Source organism: Nymphaea colorata, chromosome 11, assembly GCF_008831285.2.
Source record: "Nymphaea colorata isolate Beijing-Zhang1983 chromosome 11, ASM883128v2, whole genome shotgun sequence".
NCBI classification, from domain to species: domain Eukaryota; kingdom Viridiplantae; phylum Streptophyta; class Magnoliopsida; order Nymphaeales; family Nymphaeaceae; genus Nymphaea; species Nymphaea colorata.
The window spans coordinates 18,777,162-18,796,016 of record NC_045148.1 but is presented as its reverse complement, the minus strand read 5'-3'; the positions used below and the strand labels follow the sequence as shown (position 1 = coordinate 18,796,016).

Genomic DNA, 18,855 nt, shown 5'->3' with positions numbered 1-18,855 from the left:
ATTGCTCACACCGGCCCCGAAAAAACACTATATCTGCATATTATATTGGTACATCATTAGATTTATATTTAATTACACATGAACGTCCCTTTAAGTTTAAATTTGCACTCTTAATGGTACATCATCAGATTTTTGTTTAATTACATATGAGTGTCTCGTTCAAATTTTAAAGTTGAACTCTTAATGCCTCTCTCTGGCTCCGCTACTGGTGCAGTTTGCACCCATACACAACCGGAAATAACCAGCCTGAAGTTTCGAACTTGGAGGAGGCTTCGTCGACAATTTTACCTTTGGTATTCCGTTGGTGAAAAAGATAACCAAGAACGCTGCATGCCAAACCGGTGCACCCAGATGCTCGCACAATATACAAGAAAACTTCAATGAAAAAAGTTCTGAACCATTCAACTAAATGTTACCTCCCAGCGTAAGCCAGTACAGGCATGAACCCTGGGGTGAAAGTACAAGCTTCTCAATTTTACACCGGCGGGCAATCGTGTAAACCCACGTGCAGTTTCTTAGAGTCAAAAAGAAAAACAAAATGACATCTTCATCTGGCATTACCATGCACAACTTCATCAGGCTGAAGCTCAGCAGCAACACATCCAACGTGACAACTAAGACTTTGTAGTAGATCCTTGGATTCTTGCCTTGTCTGGTTAGACAACTATGACTTTGTAGTAGACCCTTGGATTCTTGCCTTGTCTGGTTAGACGACTAGACAATAAGACAACTCACACACAGAAAGGCATAAGAAGCACTGGTGAAGCAATGGCATTTCTCCATCAACCACTAGATCAAATCTGGCTCACTACAGCAGCAATGAAGCAAGAGCATTTCTTCATCAATCATTAGATCAAATCTGGCTCACTACAGCACCAATGGGCGGGCAGTAACAAGAAAATATCTTCGAACCAGCCACATCAGAGCGACCGCTAAAAGGCCATCCTAGCAAAATATTCCTGGCCTTGCATTTGGGCCGACGGACCAGATTGTTAAACCGCAATGAAAAAGAAAGGGAGAACAATATATACATATGAAGCTTGAGTGATGGATACAAGTCGAAAAGTCAGATAGTAAAGTCATAGGACACGAAGCTGCGCCAGAAAGGCAGCACAGAGATCAAGGAATGCGAAATGAGGACCATGCACTCTCTGCAGATCAAGGAGATACTTCTCTTCGCGGGTCTTAAAAAGCTGCAAAACAAGCACCACATATCATCAGCAACGCTACATACTGGTAAAAAGCTTGTGCTAAACATCATAGATCAAAGTGCCAAATATTCATCACATGTTTGCTGGTATCTATACATAACGATAACATTTCTATATACCGAGACATCAAGTCTGACTGGTGCAAACTATTCGATTTACCAGCCGATTCAAAGGTACGCCTCATACGCTACTCAGTTTCTTATTAAAGTTTAAATACTTTTCACACTTTTCCAATTTTTAAGTATTTTAGAGTATTTTTCTTTTCACTTTTTAAAAATGAATGAAATAAAATTTTTTTGCCAATTCATAACTGATTCAACAGAATTAACAAAATCAGTAGCCTGGCCGATGTGAATCAATTTCTGATTTTTTCCAATTTTAATAACAATGCTAATTGTGGCAATTAAATATTTACAAGTTAATTATGATCAAGTATACTATTTGAATTATTTGTGCTCCGGTGACCCTCTTTAACAGTAAGGAGAGAAAAAGAGAGGTTACAAACTCCTGTTTACATGAATCTAGCCATCAAAAGTAAAAAATAACCACACGTGTTCAAAATTACTTATTACAATGTCAGAATATTTTATCAGGTTCACCGCACTAAGAGATTCGATGTTTAAATTTGGTGTACCCTTCGAGTCAAAGACATGATATACATAAACATGCTGAAAGATTATGGAGATTGCATCTATGTAACTAAGTGATAATTTTGTAGATCGATATACTTGCACCAACGGCAAGCAAACATAAAATTATGATGGTTCATGAAACCCACGTAGACACACAAACACCAGCCAATTACCTGCAATTCAAACTTCACCACATTTACTGCAGCAGCGTCAACTGCATCACTTTCAATTATTGGGCCATTACTGTAGATATTGCTGATGTGGTGAGGGTTAAGTATGTTTTCAGGCTGGCTAGGATAGCCAGGAGACCACCTACATTTCATGTTATAGTGCCCAATCTTTTTCCAACCAACATTCAACTCTTGTAAAGCCTTTAGGACTTCTGTCATTATCTCACGCGGATGTGCCCGGGACTGCAAAGACAAAGAATGGTTCATTAGGTCAAGTTCCAAAAAGTTACCATCAATCACACATTCAGATTCCAAGAACATCTCGTTATAGACCTGAAGGCCAAGAGCCCACTTCCTCTCAGGAGAGAATTGAGACCTCAAACCACCCTGATGGTGGTCCATGTATCCAGGTGAGCGATGACCAGCACTTATAGCACCAGCATCCGGGTGCATGCGAGCATATCCACATTCCTGTCAAAAAAGTACAAAAAGAAACACCCATAAAAGATGAAAAAGACAAAAGTATGAAATAATAAGATGCTGTCAAGGTCAAAATAAAGGATTGATGCTATATAAAATACGAAGCATGCTAGTCCACGAGGTAGATGCTCATTTACTATGAATTGCTAACATATTTGGGCAACTCATCCTGGCTCCAAAAGAGATGGCACTTTCTATGGAAGAAAAAAAGAAAAAGACCCCAAAAGTCAGGCCAAGTCAAAACCCTCACATTACCAATGATGCTAGCCTTGAAGCAGACCATGCAAGAGGGAATAAAATTATAAAACGAACGGTCGCATAAGTAGGAAACCTACCATTGTTTCCCGGAACTCTGCTCCCAGGTACCCACTTGATACACGGAATCGATTATCCAATAACAAATAGTATGCAACAGTTGCCTGTAAAAGTTATCAAGATCAACCATGTAGGCAGAAACTAAACAGTAAAAAGTACATAGGCTGCTGCATAGAGAACCAGTCAACTCCCATTCAAAACAGAGTTACCTCATTTTGTGCTCTATTGCGGAGAGATTCAATCAACTGGCTCCTGTCAAAACCCATGTTAACCACCTCTTGCAAGATGTCATCATCAATCTGCAAACATGAAGCAGCTTAATAACTTCCAAGTGGAACAAGCCAAATGCACAATTGTACAGTTCATAGAAATTTGAGTGACTTTCAGTTCAAGAGGAAAAAAAACTTCTATTCACATATTTTTGTGTGGTGAAGGTATAACATAAGATATACCCTGAATTGTAACATAAGATATCAGGCAGAATAGTAAATTAAAATTTTTGAGGAACAGAGTTTTGTCCACCAATATGCATTATCAAGAACAAGTAATTAGAAAATATCTCAAAAGAATAAGCTGAGATAGAGTACCTTCTTTGCCTGTTGCAATGTATCTGGTGGTGGAACAGCCAAATAGCGTGGAAGGTGAGCTTGGAACCATGGATGTTGACGAATCTCAGGAATTGTTATCCGTTTCATTGGATCAACAACAAGCATCCTTGGAATCAAGTCCCTCGCACCAACTGACAAATGGCTCGGCAATGTATATATCCCACCCTAATAGCATGATGAAATATTAACACAATATATGGCAGGGTTTTAAGGAAAGTGGAGGGCAAAATTGGGATGCCATTATCACATTACTTTTATTTTCTTGAAAAGGTTTGGGATGTTTTCATCATCAAAGGGAAGGGACCCACAGAGCAGGGCATACAATATTACACCACAGCTCCAAACATCTACTTCTGGTCCAGCATAAAGTTTTCCAGATATTACCTACATAAGAAGAGGAAAACAAATTGCTCAGAGTTGCAGCACCATACGAAGATGCATTCATCATGGAATTTAAGTACAAAACACTTACCTCAGGAGCTGCATAATTTGGACTGCCACAGCTGGTCTTCAGGAAATGGCCGTCTCGCATAATATTGCTTAAGCCAAAGTCAGCAATTTTTACATTGCATTTTGAATCGAGGAGAATATTTTCAGGCTTAAGGTCTCTGTGAACCACCATGTTTCTGTGGCAGTACTCCACACCAGAAATAATCTGTTTCACAAACTTGTCTGAATAAATTATGCTGAAAACTAATAGGGTCTAGGAAGATCCTCCCTACTGTCTTTATATTACAGAAAGTAGACAAGACCCGCTCATAAAGTTTTGAAATAAATTTATTTTTCATTAAAACTATTTCTGCAGTAGACAGAACAGCAAAAGGCCATACTATCTTATCTTTTTTACATTTAACCATATTTATCAGTCTCCAATTTGTGTTCATTTTACCCAAAAAAACCAGATCAGCCATCCTTTTTTTTTTCTTCAACAGAGGTTCCTAATTGAGCTTGAATTCAGTGGTGATTGTAATGTCTACCACAATCTTTCCTTTAATTGGAAACAATCTTTTGTTTCAATTCTAAGTTTCTATCCATCACAGTCCCATGTTCTTTCCCTGTTAAAATACCTTTTGCCAGCAGTTATGGGTTTCCAATCTTCTTTCCGGGGGGACTCGAGGGACAGTACACAGTACAACTTCTGCCAGAAGGTTCAATGCGCTTGAAGGGCAAAATAGAAGAGAATGATGGCTAAAAGCAGAAGAAGATGTTGCCATGATGAAAGTGAGGGATGAATATGTCACTAGGCTGATCCTGGTGGATAAGGGTATCATAATCATACAATCAGTTCATCAGGGTCACAGATTGTTAACTTTCTGAAGTTCACACGAAAATGACCAGCACATGAATCAGGAATGTGGTTTAACACTTAAGTTTACATATATCTCATTTGCCAATAAAATTGAGAAGACATTGACCTTAGTGATTGAGAAACACATGCATCAAAAGGTTGGCAAATTACCTGCTGAAAGAATGCACGACCTTCATCCTCTTGCAGTCTACCTTTCTCCACAATATAATCAAACAGCTCACCAGACTTCACATACTCCATAACAACAAAGATATCTGACTGTGTCTCTATAACTTCATAAAGGCGTATGATATGAGGGTGCATGAACAGCCGTAGAATTTTAATTTCCCTTCTCACTGGATAGAATGTCAAGACAAATAAGGGAAAAAGATCAGCATACCTATTGGAGTGGAATTTGAATAACATTGACATTAAGAGCAATTCAATCTTTTAGAACTTCAAGTGAAATCAATAGCGGAAAATGAAACACAAATAATAGTATGAGAAAATAAAAAATTCTAGGACATAAAGGTCCATTTGCGACATCTGATACTGCAAAGGTATGCTGAATAACAACCCTCCAGACAACCTAAATGCAAAAATGAGAAAGCAAGTGGCAGGAAACAAATATCCAAAAGAAAAAAAAAAACAAGATTTGTGTAGCATATCTGCAACAGCAACAAGATCCAACAAATTTTAGACAAGCATGCAAAAATAACAGAAGACAAATAAAAAGTATGCCTATTGAACTCACAAAAAGATAAACAAATAACACATGTCTTAAGGTGGATGCAAACTTATCAAAGTTAGAGAAAACAGTTGGAAGCAAATAACAACACACGGAAGTACTTGTGCAGCAAATTAAAAGCAGAACTTGCAATCCATTTACAATGGTATACCATGAGGCTAGAGAATCCTTCAGTTCATTTTGTCAAATAAACATAAAGAACATAAATTGATCAAACACCATATATACAACACACCAGCAGGTGGAGCTTGTAAACAAATTGTTGAAAAAGAAAAAGAGAGAGAGAAAAAAAAAAGAGGAGGCATTTATACATTTACTTCTAAGACATTTTTCACATGAGTTACCCTAAAGAAAAAATAATAGTTTCAAAAATTTTGCATATTCCAATAACATACACAGTTCAATGAACCAATGCTATGACAAGAATTGTGTTCAGCTTAACTAAGATGTCAAGACAACTGATAAGATTGTGACCACATGTACCTTTCTCCTCCATTTCCATATTTTTTATCTTTCGACGGTTGAGAATTTTTATAGCGACCTTGTGCCCTGTCAAAACATGCTCTGCTATTTTCACTTTACCAAATGAACCAATTCCAAGTGTCTTCCCAAGCTTGTAGTTTGACAGGAACACTTCACTACCTGCTCTGCCAGTTGCTCCTTCCATCTAAATGTACAGCAATACTAACGGATCAGAGATTCAGCGAAGATCTGAAAAAATCTTTAAACTTCACAGAGATCAAAAGCAGATAACATCAAGATAACTGGACAAGCAATAAAAAATTACCATTAAGTGTAGAGGAGATGAGACAGAGATTTTACTGATGAAGCAAGACTAGCATTACAATCTTCCAATAGTTAAATGTTCAAGAAGTCTATAAGAATATCTTGTTTTGTGACCTACAAAATCTGCTGTATCTGTGACAAGCAACTACCTGAACTTGTCAACAACTAAGAACCACTAGACAAAGCAAAAAATGCTCCAGCGAACTAGACTGACCCTCTCAACTGCCTGTTGTGACAAGATCGAAGCTAAGCAGAGCCAAATGAACTCCTTACTAAGCAAGAAGAAATTTAGCACAGTTAATACTTAATAGTTAATAGTGTTCATTCAGTCTACCTAACAAGTAAAGAAAAATGTGTGACTATTTATTCGAGCAACTATGGCTAAATGCTTGAACCGTAAAGAACTAGTGGAAAAGAGGCCTTAGCAGTATAAAAGAGCATTATTGTCGTTTATTGCGATCTAATTGAGATATTAAATTAAAATAAAATAGAAATATAAATAAAAAGATAACTTCCAAACAAACGCGTAAAACAAAAAGATCTTCCTAGTAAGCAGCAAAACAAGGTGGAAGGAAGGGGCTTCAAGTCTCTTACATCTCTGACTAAAACTTATACGACCTGGTAAAATTAAACCGCCCAGCGCATATGATCCATATATACCAAGAAAAAGAAAAATATTGGAAAGGAAAAAAAAAAAAATGTAAAGTAGCCGTCCAACGCCAAACGAAGAAATCCACAAACCCATATATAGAAATCACATAATCGCAGCGACCAACACATAACAAGAAAGAAAACTAAGAAAAAGGAAGAAGAAAAGCATAATAAAAAGTCCGTAAATGCTGAGGGGATCCCGGCCATTGATGCTCCTATAACATGCTCTTGTGGGCAATCCTTCAGATGCTTATCCCAACATTTGCAAACATTCCTCATTAAAGGAATTGTCGCACCAATTATTGTCAAGAGTTCTAAACATCATGATTAAGGGAATACACAAACCAACATGCTTGTACAGAAAAAAAGTCGATTTCTATGTAATTTGGGCAGATCCACGCCCTATCAGTCTCCTAATTATACAGTGACCCTCGTTAACCCTTCAATCGCACAATCTAACGAAGATTCGTTATCGTGTACCCATCCGAGGAAATCCAAAAAGCTGAAATTTCGCATGGAATAACTAGCAAAACCTGAAAGGACTAGGATAAGCCCTCAAAAAAGGGGCATATAGGACCCCATAAATTAAGAAAAAGAGTCAATTTTTCCAAAGTATCCGAGTGACAGGAGGCTGGCCGCAGTACCTTAATCCTCGCTGTCGCTCGCCCCAAACTCGTCGACACCCTCCGAATGCCCACCTCCGACCAAACCCGGATCTGCACGAAAGCGATTACTTTTTCAGCGGACCTCCTCAATCCTCTTCTTAAAATTCATTCGGGAACAAAAAATGAATTGGGAAAATTGGGTACTCGCTCGGATTTCGCGTCAGGGATGGAGAGGCGTAGAGATAAAAAGAGAGGGAAAAACCTGCCGGATTGCGTTCGCCGCTGAAGAAAGTTTCGCCGGCCGGCCGTTGATGGCAAAGGAATGGGAAGAGGTCGGGAGGAGGGTCCGGTCGATGTGGGTGCGAAGTGGTGGAAGCCCCGACAAAGCCGGTTTTAATGTAAGTGGTTCGGGTTCACCCGATATCGGACCCGGATCCGACTCCATATTATTGGGTTTGGTAAAGACTACAAAAGTCCACTTGCTTGTATTCGTCTCAACATTTTATACGTAAATTAAGTGAGTTAGACTAATTAACTTTTTACTGTCACAAGTGAAATGAAAATAATAAATAATATGTTTAAAGAGTAATTAAGATCAAGATTAATTTAGAAAATCAAATCCCAAGCATGAACGTCAACAGAAATTCACTTAAAGTAAAGCGTCTATAATGATCCATTTCAAACTAATTAATCAATAATTTAAAATATTTTTTCGACATATATATTATAAAATTAGTTTCTCCAATAAAAAGTTTTAGGTGTAATTAGCCTGAATCAATCTATTCAAATCAAATCGACGCTTCTGCGTGTCAGTTTTAATTTGTATTTTAAATTTTATATATTTTCATTTCTCCTTTTCAAAAATAAAATTTTAAATTATTGGAAATTGAGTCAGCTGAATGGGATGAGGTGATTCGCTTAAGCTCGGAATTTCTAGAGCTCCCTTGAAAGTGGCTGTCGCCTCGCCTCTATGTTGTTAGTATCAGATTCCCTAGAAAACCGTGGGCACCGTTCATACAACACTTTATCTGACTCAGCTGTCTCTGAAACAAACTTACCAAAAAATCTTATTTTTCCCAACGGTTTTATGCATTTGCCAATCAAAAGAAATCAATTTTTATAATACTCCAAAAAATTAATTTTGTGAAAGATTTTTAAGATCTTATAAAACAAAGTTATTAAAAAACAAAGTTATTAAATAGATAGGTGTTTTAGTTTGTAGGATTAAAATCCAAACTGTTTGCCAATCGAGTCCGAAAATAGATCGAGTTGTTACAATGGTATTGTTACAGTGTTATAGTATAGGGTAATTGCGAACATTTCTTCAATTCAGTTCCATGTGATTTTAGTTTGATCAAAATGCTTTTATTTTCGTCGGAAAGCGCTCAAAAACATCGGAAGTTGAAGATTATCTTCTTTCCGTCCGGTTGTTCAATTTGAGAAATCCAGAGCCGGTGCCCCTGACTCAGCTCCAGCTTGCTTCTGACGTAAGATGAAATAACAAAGCACCTAAATTCAAGCAACGTGGCGACGGAAAACGTGACGGCCGGCGTTCGTAAGTGGGCCAAATCCCAAAAAAGAAAGAAAAACAGTTCTCGTTCAACGCGGAAATGAATTAATCAATTGCATTAAATGAAATTTCGCACCTTACTACTCTTAAAAAAAAAGTGAACCTTATAAAATTTCGTGCATTGTTTACCTCTAACAAATACGGGTTGCCATGAACAACCAGTCCTATCTCATAAACTTTGAGCTCCGAACACAGAAATACACCACAGTAGTGATCGAGTCTCTTTGCTTCAGCAACTTCAACTGAAGTTGCAGGACTTTGATTCGATATTTACATTTGGTATACCCTTCGAGTCAAAGACATGATATACATAAACAAGCAGAAAGATTATGGAGATTGGATCTATGTAACCAAGTGATAATTTTCGCAGATCGATATACTTGCATCAACTGCATGCAAACATAAAATTATGAAGGTTCATGAAACCCATGCACAGACACAAACACCAGTCAATTACCTGCGATTCAAACTCCACCACCATTGCTGCAGCAGCGTCCACTGCATCACTTTCAATTATTGGGCCATTACTGTGGATATTGCTGATGTGGTGAGGGTTAAGTACGTTTTCAGGCTGGCCAGGATAGCCAGGAGACCACCTGCGTTTCATGTTATAGTGCCCAATCTTTTTCCCACCAACATTCAACTCTTGTAAAGCTTTTAGGACTTCTGTCATTATCTCACGCGGACGTGCCCAGGACTGCAAAGACAAAGAATGGTACATCAGGTCAAGTTCCAAAAACTTAACATCAATCACACATTCAGACCATGCAAGAGGAAATAAAATTATAAAACTAATGGTCGCATAAGTAGGAAACCTACCATTGTTTCCCGGAACTCTTCTCCCAGGTACCCACTTGATACACGGAATCGATTATCCAATAACAAATAGTATGCAACAGTTGCCTGAAAAAGTTATCAAGATCAACCATGTGGGCAGAAACTAAACAGTAAAAAGTACATAGGCTGCTGCATAGAGAACCAGTCAACTCCCATTCAAAACAGAGTTACCTCATTTTGTGCTCTATTGCGGAGAGATTCAATCAACTGGCTCCTGTCAAAACCCATGTTAACCACCTCTTGCAAGATGTCATCATCAATCTGCAAACATGAAGCAGCTTAATAACTTCCAAGTGGAACAAGCCAGATGCACAATTGTACAGTTCATAGAAATTTGAGTGACTTTCAGTTCAAGAGGAAAAAAAAAACTTCTATTCACATATTTTTGTGTGGTGAAGGTATAACATAAGATATACCCTGAATTGTAACATAAGATATCAGGCAGAATAGTAAATTAAAACTATAAACTACAGCTACACCGAAGCTAGAGACAGGGGTTTACGGTAAGTTTAGCTACACCTAGTAAGTAGTATCAGGGTTGTATAGTGCCATGGTGTATAATGCAACATATCGTATGATACACTGTGTAAGGTACAATACTGGCGAAATGCCTTCTGGAATTTTGTGTAGAATGCAAAAAAAACCTCTTTTGGAAAACAAGTATCATGATTTCAGACATAAGTCCAAATCAATGTATCTTAGTCTTCTACCAGACATAACCAGATTTGAAGAGGAACTTTCCTTTCTTTGAAACAACAGCAGCTTCAGGAAGCAAAACAATAAGGTCCTACTTAGCCAACTTTGGGTTACAATCACCAGCACAAACAAAATTGCAGCAATTTTATAAGAATGTAGTTAAAGAGGCCTATATTGTTGAGGAGCAGAGTTTTGTCCACGAATATGCACTATCAAGAACAAGTAATTAGAAAAAATCTCAAAAGAATAAGCTGAGATAGAGTACCTTCTTTGCCTGTTGCAATGTATCTGGTGGTGGAACAGCCAAATAGCGTGGAAGGTGAGCTTGGAACCATGGATGTTGACGAATCTCAGGAATTGTTATCCGTTTCAGTGGATCAACAACAAGCATCCTTGGAATCAAGTCCCTCGCGCCAACTGACAAATGGCTCGGCAATGTATATATCCCACCACAGCTCCGAACATCTACTTCTGGTCCAGCATAAAGTTTTCCAGATGTTACCTACATAAGAAGAGGAAAACAAATATGCTCAGAGGTGCTGCACATACGAAGATGCATTCATCATGGAATTTAAGTACCAAACACTTACCTCAGGAGCTGCATAATTTGGACTGCCACTGCTGGTCTTCAGGAAATGGCCGTCTCGTATAATATTGCTTAAGCCGAAGTCAGCAATTTTTACATTGCATTTTGAATCGAGGAGAATATTTTCAGGCTTGAGGTCTCTGTGAACCACCATGTTTCTGTGGCAGTACTCCACACCAGAAATAATTTGTTTCACAAACTTGTCTAAATAAATTATGCTGAAAACTAATAGAGAGTAGGAACATCCTCCTTATTGTTAATCCTGGTGGATAAGGGTATCATAATCATACTATCAGTTCATCAGGGTCATAAATTGTTAACTTTCTGAAACTCACATGAAAAGTTGGGAGAGGTCTTCTAATGAAAGCATGAGATTTAACGTGGTTTTCCACCACGGAAGGCCACCATTGGCCTTAAGGATCATGGTGTTTGATTTGATATTTATACTCTCTGTTAAAAATAATCTTAGATATCTCTTTGATTTTTTTTACAACTTTGGGTCGCTGAATCTCTTTGTTGATAGCGATGCAATTATTATTTTTGTTGGTTTCTTTATTTTTATAGATATCATTCCCTTACAAGTTGAAAAACATTTCTTTTTTGGAGCAAAAATGTTAGTTTCTTTGTGTAACATCAATATTGTTAGATTTGATATTCATACTCTAAGTTTACAATATGGTCAAGAAACTTGATTTTTTTTTTTGCAAATTCAGGTAGATGGCAACCCCCATTGATAACAATGTTATTATTATTTTTGTTGCATACTTATTTTTATAGATGTTGTTCTCTTATAAGTTGCCACATTATCTTTAACAATAATAATGTTTCTTTTATTGAAAAGACCTTTTTTATAATGTTAAATCATTTGCATATAACACTCTCCTTTTTCACCTCCCATACATACTTGAAAAATCCATGAGATCATATTTGATATTTTAAAGTCCAAATATAGATATTTGATTATTAACAAGTTTTTAAAATTACTTATTAAAAAGAAATCGAGAATTGCAAAGCGAAGCGACAAAGCACTTGCAAAGCTAAGTGTGTCATGTCATTGATGATGATGTCTTGAAACAACCACTACCAGAATGATCTGAATCAGCTTAAAAGATCGACTTTGGTGTAGAGCAGCTAGGCATTAGGAATGAAGGGTTCTCATATAGCACTACAAAACCAAGAAGCAAAGCATTAGAAAGCTCATCCCCCTAGTAGGAAACGCGTCCCAGTTCCTTACCTCCAATTACCCGACTAGACTCCATTTGGCGTTCGGCAGCGGATCCCAAAAGCTTGACGATTTTGTCTATCTAATGAATGGAGGAGCCCATTTTGAAATCGTCTACCATTCACCTCTACATCTTACTATTCTTTCCTTACCTTTGGATGCATGGGGGACGGGCTAGTCTGGCGGATGCAGAATCGTATCTATTTAGTGATCAGTCCGCTAATTCCTTTGATCCCACTGGATGTTCCTTTTCATTTGCTTCCGATAATTCAATAGGCCAGCCAATGACCAATCTCGATTATTTTGAGTAAGATAGCCTAGTTTCTTCTTATTGGCACCATTTTAGACAGCTGGTACATTCAAAAATTGGGATCTTGACCCAAACCTTTCACACACATCTTGCATTCTCAATGGTTGGAGAAGAAAGATTTCAAGAAATGATAAATCTATTCACTCTATCAATAACCGTGCCATGAAAGATTTTCGACCCCATACCAGGTACCAAATATTGTGAAGGATATTTAAGGACTTGTAGATAGTTGTTCTAGTTTTTATCATTTTTTGAATTGAAACCGAAATTGTTAGGAGGTTGGTTGGGGTCTGCCAAACTATGGTTCGGACTCAGAAGTGGGTCGGCTCGTTACAGTAGCATTAGAGTTGGTTCAATACTTGAACCTAGGGTCACACACCCACCCACCTTAAAGTGGTAGATTGTAACACCTCAAAATTTTAGTTTCGTATTTAAGCTTGTGAGGTCTCCTTTAAAGCCCCTCACAATTTACAATTTTCAATGCAAGACTAAATTTTTATGGTGTTACATTTTTGAACTCTGAAAGTAAGTTTTAGTTCAACCAAATAGGCTATCTGAAATTGGATCTAAATCAGAATCCACACTTTCAACCTAGTTAGAGATCAATGCAGTTTTATCTATCAAATCTTATTTGGCACTTGGCAAGCATGAGATGTGTACATCATTATTCGAACATTGTCAGCACGGACCTCGCGTCGAATGAAATTTCATAGCTCCACAGTCAAATGAAAAGATCTGGATCTGGAACTTAAATCGCTTGATCCAAATACAACGAACCCATCTAGCGATTAGTGTAATAAAAATGTCCCACAAATTTTCCCAATCCTTTTAACAAGAAAGCGTCGGTTTCATCCGGTCCTATGTGACATTTTACTTTAATGAAAATGCTTTTATTTTCGTTTGAATGCGCTCAAAAATATGGAAAGTTGAAGATTATCTTCTTCCCGTTCGGCTATTCAATTTGAGAAATCCAGAGCCAGCGCCCTTGACTCAGCTCCAGCTTGCATCTGACGTAAGATGAAATAACAAAGCACCAAATTCAAGCAACATGGCGACGGAAAACGTGACGGCCGTTGTTCGTAAGTGGGCCAAATCCCAAGAAGAAAAGAAAAAACAGTTCTCATTCAACGCGGAAATGAATGAATTAATTGCATTCAATGAAATTTCGCATCTTACTCTTCAAAAAAGTGAACCTTACAAAATTTCGTGCATTGTTTACCTCTAACAAATACGGGTTGCCATGAACAACTCAACTAGTCCTCTCATAAACTTTGAGCTCCGAACACAGAAATACACGATATTGCCAAACCCGAATCTATTTGCTTCAGCAACTTCAACTTCAACTTCAACAGAAATTTCAAACTAGACTACACATTTTGCTCGGCCAAGATCGAAAATATATCACGGAAAGCATATTGCCAAACTCTGATCAAGTTATTATGACGGAGGACACAAGAGGGTGAAAAGGATGGCAAAAATAAACAAGAGCAGACTCTAAGGGCTTTTGAGGTAGTTCAAGAGAACTGAGAGGAACGGCCGAACGGGCTCGTCGATCAACGCTCATAAAAGCCAAGTTGTCCATATGCTACCTCAGGAAGTGATGATTAACCCGAGATCTATGTTACACGGCCCCCCATGAATCATTATTTGGAACCAAGATCTTCCATAAAATTGCATTTCGGGAAAGCACGGAGAAGTTTATGCAGCGCAGCGAAAACAGGCAGATCTAAAATCAACAAATTAATGGAAAGCTAGCTCTAACCAAAGTACAGTAAAAAACTGTAAAACCCATTACCAAGTGTAAGAAGGAAATACCAAAGCTAAGCACTGGATGGATATTGTGTACAGTATGTATCAAGTTCCCAACTTGTACAATAAAATCTCTTTAAAGGATGAATGTCTTTCAAATAACGGTAAGTCCCAGCCTAACAAAGAAAAACAATAGAGACAACCTGCAATGCACCAAGAAAAATAATAGCGAAGGAAGAGAAACCAACATTTCTTCAGCTTCAGACACCAACGCTGCGGAAGCACAAGTGGCAAGCATATGCACCTCTCGACTGGATCGCTGTCAATCGTTACAATTATGTCCGCCCAAACCTGTACACAATTTCATAAAAAGCTGCATGAAAATGAAGCCGATCCTTACTAGCAGGGATACCTGAACCTGCAAAAACTCATACAAACTGTAAGCGCGAAATTTTCCAAAAAAGGAAACAACCCAACCTGCATCTTCCTAACGCGGAAAGGAAAAGCTATTTGATGGATGAAATCCTAGACAAATTGCAACTGGAAAGGCGATGGATGCCAGAACCTGGACGACCCAAAACCAAGACAATGTGAAGGCGACAACATGCAGGTAATGCCACTAGAGTTTAGCTGCGCCAAAAATGTTTTATGCAGGTTGAATTGGTAGCATGACTAGCGTCATAGATTTCCTGATGGACCCTGTAACGTAAAGAGTTTTTTTTTTTTTTTTCTTTTCAGAAGCGACATGGCCAAGAAGAATTAGATGGTGAAAGAAGAATGAATGCAGCATGCAACCCTCTTAATGGAATAAAGGGGGAGAAAAAAAATAGAAAACTTTTATAGCCCATTATCATAGAACTGTGAACCTGCACACCTGCACAGGGGAAAATGGACTGTAAGCTAAAATCACTAAATGGCCATCCATTGAAAATGGAACCCTATGCACAACTCTGACCGCAGAGTATGCCAAACCAGGGAAAAGGATGAAGAACAAACCACATCCTCAATAGCCGCCGTATCCCCCCTGCTGCCGATCATGGTAATGCCCACCGTTCTGTGCATAGCCATCATCAGTATCATTGTTATTGATGTCATTATTATTGGCAGCACTGGCAGCTGCAGCTTGCTCCCGCTCCCTGTTCCATTGTTCAATTTTGGCCCTTCTCTCAGCACTGCCTTCCCTCTCCGGGCTTCTGTTCCTCCTCCCACCAGGGCTCCTGCTCCTTCCACCTCTCCTGCGAGGACTGCGGCTCCTTCCTCTCCTACCCCTCTCCTCAAACTGGAAGTCCCTATCATCAAACCTTCTTCCAAAACCACGACCACCACCATGAGGTCGTTCATCATAGTTGCGATGCCTGTGTGGGCTACGACTGCGGCTTTTGCTGCGGCTGTGACTACGCCTGCGCCGGTAGCGTCCAAAAAGTTGTCTCCTTAAATCCCTACAAGAAGTCATCACAACACATTCAGTCACAACTTAAAATTCACATGCAGTTTAATAATAATTGCAAGGGTAGGGGCAATAATGCCATTCAGCCTCACCTGCTAATCTTTTTCAAATGCATGAAATTACAGTATCCACCTCTGTTGCATGTATTCTCTTCATACTGCCTGCAAGTAGCCTCACGAAAATCTGTCACTGGAGAGAAATCAACGATGATGGGACGTCCTGAAACTCATTAGCAACAAAAATCAGTATATATTATACAGGCACAGAATCACATATTCTGGATTGACCATATCACACAAGTGATCAAATATAATTCACCTGCATAAAATCTGCCTGCCAGATTTTGGAGTGCATTTGCTGCATGTTCTTCCTCTCTAAACTGAACATAGACATTCCCAACCTGTAGATCATTATTGACCAAGAGTTAAAATCTTCGTTATATACAGAACCACAAGGAATCATGATAAAAGTAAGGCAGAGAGAATTACCATGTGATCGGCCAAATTGTCACATACATTCAAACTTTCAATCTCACCATACTTGCTAAGTTCCTCAAACAGATCCTCATAAAAATCCTGGAAGATAAAATTGTCACATATAAGCTTAAGCAAAAAATGTGCTGCAAAAGCAACATACTAAGCTACATTAACCAATTCTCCCAGTTCAACTGAAACCATGGAACATGCCCAAAAGGTCATCGAATACAAAGACTAAACTGAGGAACTGTTTCATGAAAACGACAAGGAAAAAGCAAAAAATTGAAAATCAAGATTCTTGCTATCAGCACAAGGCCTTAACTTATTAATAGAAGTCCTCAAATGCCTATGTGTTATAAAACCAAAAGGAGGAACCGGAAAAGAATAAAAATTTTGAAATCCAAAACTTTGAATCGGAAAAAGATACTTCAACTATTAAAGAGAACTTAGAAAATATATTACCAAATCCATGACTGTTATACATATATTATTAAATTTGTGACATAAAATATCACTTACCCTGACTGTTAGGAGTAGACCACTTAGCAGTAAAAATAACCATCAGCTGGGGAAGAGACCATCGGAATGAGAGTCAGGCTGGCAACAAGGCATTTAAGGAAAATCACTTATAAATACTTATAGGTTAGGTATTAATCTGAACAACGATTAGCTGATAACCTGACTAGTCTCACCAATTAGTCATTCGTTTGAAACTCAGGTAGGTTGATAATCAACTCAACCGACTAATCTGGATTTTGACAACTAACGGCTTAAGTTGAAAGAAGCCTAAAGTTCAATGGCCGGGACTCCGTTGAAATCAATAAGCCTTGGTCCTCATCACGAGCTTGAGTAAGAGTAGATCCTTGTGGGGTTTTCCCAGAACAAAATCAGGAAGTTCCACTTATTAACTTCACGTCCCTTTTCTTATGGGGTTGCTGACAGGGGGAGGGATGATCCTATAGGAACCTATCCCAATTTATCTTTTGCTAGGCCCATAGCTAAACCTACTCTCCCACGATTACGAGGTTCATTTGAATATTAAATCGAATCCCGGAGATCTTCATTACTGCAATTCGTAACGATCAAAAAATCATCCACTTTTCATCAGTAAACCCAAACTCCACCATATATAAAACAGATTTCGGCAGCAGAAACTTTATTTCGAGTTAAATCAAAAGACCAACATAGAGTCTAAGACAAGAATCTGAGAAACGAAAGAAATCCTCAAACGCACCACCTTCTTCGAATGACTGTAAATTGTAAAGGAACCATGGAACAAAAACATTTCAAACTAAAAGGATAAATTCTCAGCTTGTGACTATACTGACAACGTCTTATCATAATCAGGGGGATTTTGTTCTCAAAGTAACAAAACCTTCTATCACAAATCACGGCTTTGGACACAATCAAAGACCCACAAAACTGAATTAGATAATAAGCTTGCAGGCTTACCCCTAACAATAAACAGAAAACGTCAAAAAGTAGGACGAAATAGTGCAAGAATACAAAAAGACCGAGGATCAATAATCCATTGAAACAAAAAAAGATCGCTGCCAGATCAAAAACCAACGGAGGAAAAGTTAAAAACTGGTTTTTTTTTCTTCCTTTTGCATGGTCATCTGATCAAGGACATCAAAAGAGAGCAAGCGAAAGGGGGAAAGAGAAACAGAGGGCGACCTCAAAGTGCTCCTGGATCTTGCGGGGGTCCATGGCCTGGCCCTGGAGGTCGACGCCGGGAGTGACCATGTCGGGCCTCTGGTACATGTTGGACAGGAGGAGGGTTGGGCTGATGCTTGGCTTGGTGTGGAGACGGGAGCATCGGTCGCCGTGCCGACAAGCTCCAATCTTGAAGTAGAAGGGGCAGTTCACCCTATCCTTCTCCGTTCCGAAGATCGATGCCAGATGCTCCGCCATTGCTGCCGCTCAACAGGACTACCTCGATCTCCTTCTGTTCCCGCAATTCTCCTCCTCCTCTTCCTCTATCTAATCTCAGCAGTTAGCACAATAGAGTCGCGATCGCCAGGACTAGGGCTAGACAATATTTATAGAGAGTTTTGATGGCAGCGGCTTCGAGAAGGGGGCAGTGGAAACTAAGTTCTCTCTTATATCTAAACTGAGAGTCCTTAACAAAAGCAGCTGGTTTGCCCGAGTGGTTAAGGGGGAAGACTTAAGATCTTCTGCACTCAAGTGCGCGTGGGTTCGAACCCCACAGCCAGCATTCTGTTTTGCTCCTCACAGCTACACACCTCTCTTCTGGTTCGCATATGCACCTGGTTGTTTATTTGGCCACATTTTTACTTGTAACGATTTCCCTTAGCTGTTAAAATAATTAACAGAAGGAGCCGCAGTAAAGAAACTGTTTAACTTTTGATCTATTTATGGAGAAATATTCAATGTTTGAAAAATCACAAAAATGCTGCTTAAATTTATCAAGTAACTAGCGACCCCCGCGCTTTATAAATAGCAAC

At 38.7% G+C, this 18,855-nt stretch overlaps 3 protein-coding genes and 1 non-coding gene across 9 annotated transcripts; 1 reads left to right on the top strand and 3 right to left on the bottom strand.

Annotated features, from left to right (window-relative positions):
- Positions 1–376: 376 nt before the first annotated feature.
- On the bottom strand, positions 377–7,868 carry LOC116264393 (SNF1-related protein kinase catalytic subunit alpha KIN10). Of its 3 annotated transcripts, none has more exons than XM_031644575.2 (12): positions 7,757–7,868; positions 7,534–7,605; positions 5,936–6,136; positions 4,876–5,060; positions 3,889–4,071; positions 3,669–3,800; positions 3,396–3,581; positions 3,018–3,107; positions 2,829–2,912; positions 2,347–2,484; positions 2,017–2,256; positions 377–1,193 (listed from the first exon to the last, which is right to left on the bottom strand). In XM_031644575.2, exons 3-12 carry the CDS (start codon positions 6,117–6,119, stop codon positions 1,080–1,082), a joined length of 1,536 nt encoding a protein of 511 aa, XP_031500435.1. In that variant the 5' UTR covers positions 6,120–6,136; positions 7,534–7,605; positions 7,757–7,868; the 3' UTR covers positions 377–1,079. The 3 variants fall into 3 exon arrangements, with proteins under 3 accessions (XP_031500435.1, XP_031500434.1, XP_031500437.1); XM_031644574.2 differs by having other exon boundaries at positions 5,936–6,119; positions 7,757–7,862; XM_031644577.2 differs by lacking the exon at positions 7,534–7,605 and having other exon boundaries at positions 5,936–6,119; positions 7,757–7,856.
- Positions 7,869–8,925: 1,057 nt separating this feature from the next.
- Positions 8,926–12,442, bottom strand: LOC116263629 (SNF1-related protein kinase catalytic subunit alpha KIN10-like). Its single transcript, XM_031643362.1, has 7 exons — positions 12,418–12,442; positions 11,188–11,387; positions 10,863–11,099; positions 10,073–10,162; positions 9,884–9,967; positions 9,522–9,761; positions 8,926–8,976 (listed from the first exon to the last, which is right to left on the bottom strand). Exons 1-7 carry the CDS (start codon positions 12,440–12,442, stop codon positions 8,926–8,928), a joined length of 927 nt encoding a protein of 308 aa, XP_031499222.1.
- Positions 12,443–14,516: 2,074 nt separating this feature from the next.
- LOC116264506 (splicing factor U2af small subunit B-like) lies at positions 14,517–18,417 on the bottom strand. Of its 4 annotated transcripts, none has more exons than XR_007574633.1 (6): positions 18,065–18,417; positions 16,400–16,486; positions 16,230–16,311; positions 16,004–16,130; positions 14,942–15,903; positions 14,517–14,815 (listed from the first exon to the last, which is right to left on the bottom strand). XR_007574633.1 is itself a non-coding variant. In XM_031644773.2 (6 exons), the coding sequence occupies exons 1-5, from the start codon at positions 18,299–18,301 to the stop codon at positions 15,468–15,470; spliced, it is 969 nt and encodes a 322-aa protein (XP_031500633.1). In that variant the 5' UTR covers positions 18,302–18,417; the 3' UTR covers positions 14,517–15,338; positions 15,461–15,467. The 4 variants fall into 4 exon arrangements, 3 of the variants coding, with proteins under 3 accessions (XP_031500633.1, XP_031500634.1, XP_049936437.1); XM_031644773.2 differs by having other exon boundaries at positions 14,517–15,338; positions 15,461–15,903; XM_031644774.2 differs by having other exon boundaries at positions 15,461–15,903.
- A 105-nt stretch (positions 18,418–18,522) lies between these two features.
- On the top strand, positions 18,523–18,605 carry TRNAL-UAA (transfer RNA leucine (anticodon UAA)). Its single transcript has one exon. It is a non-coding gene; the product is annotated as a tRNA-Leu (tRNA).
- Positions 18,606–18,855: the final 250 nt, after the last annotated feature.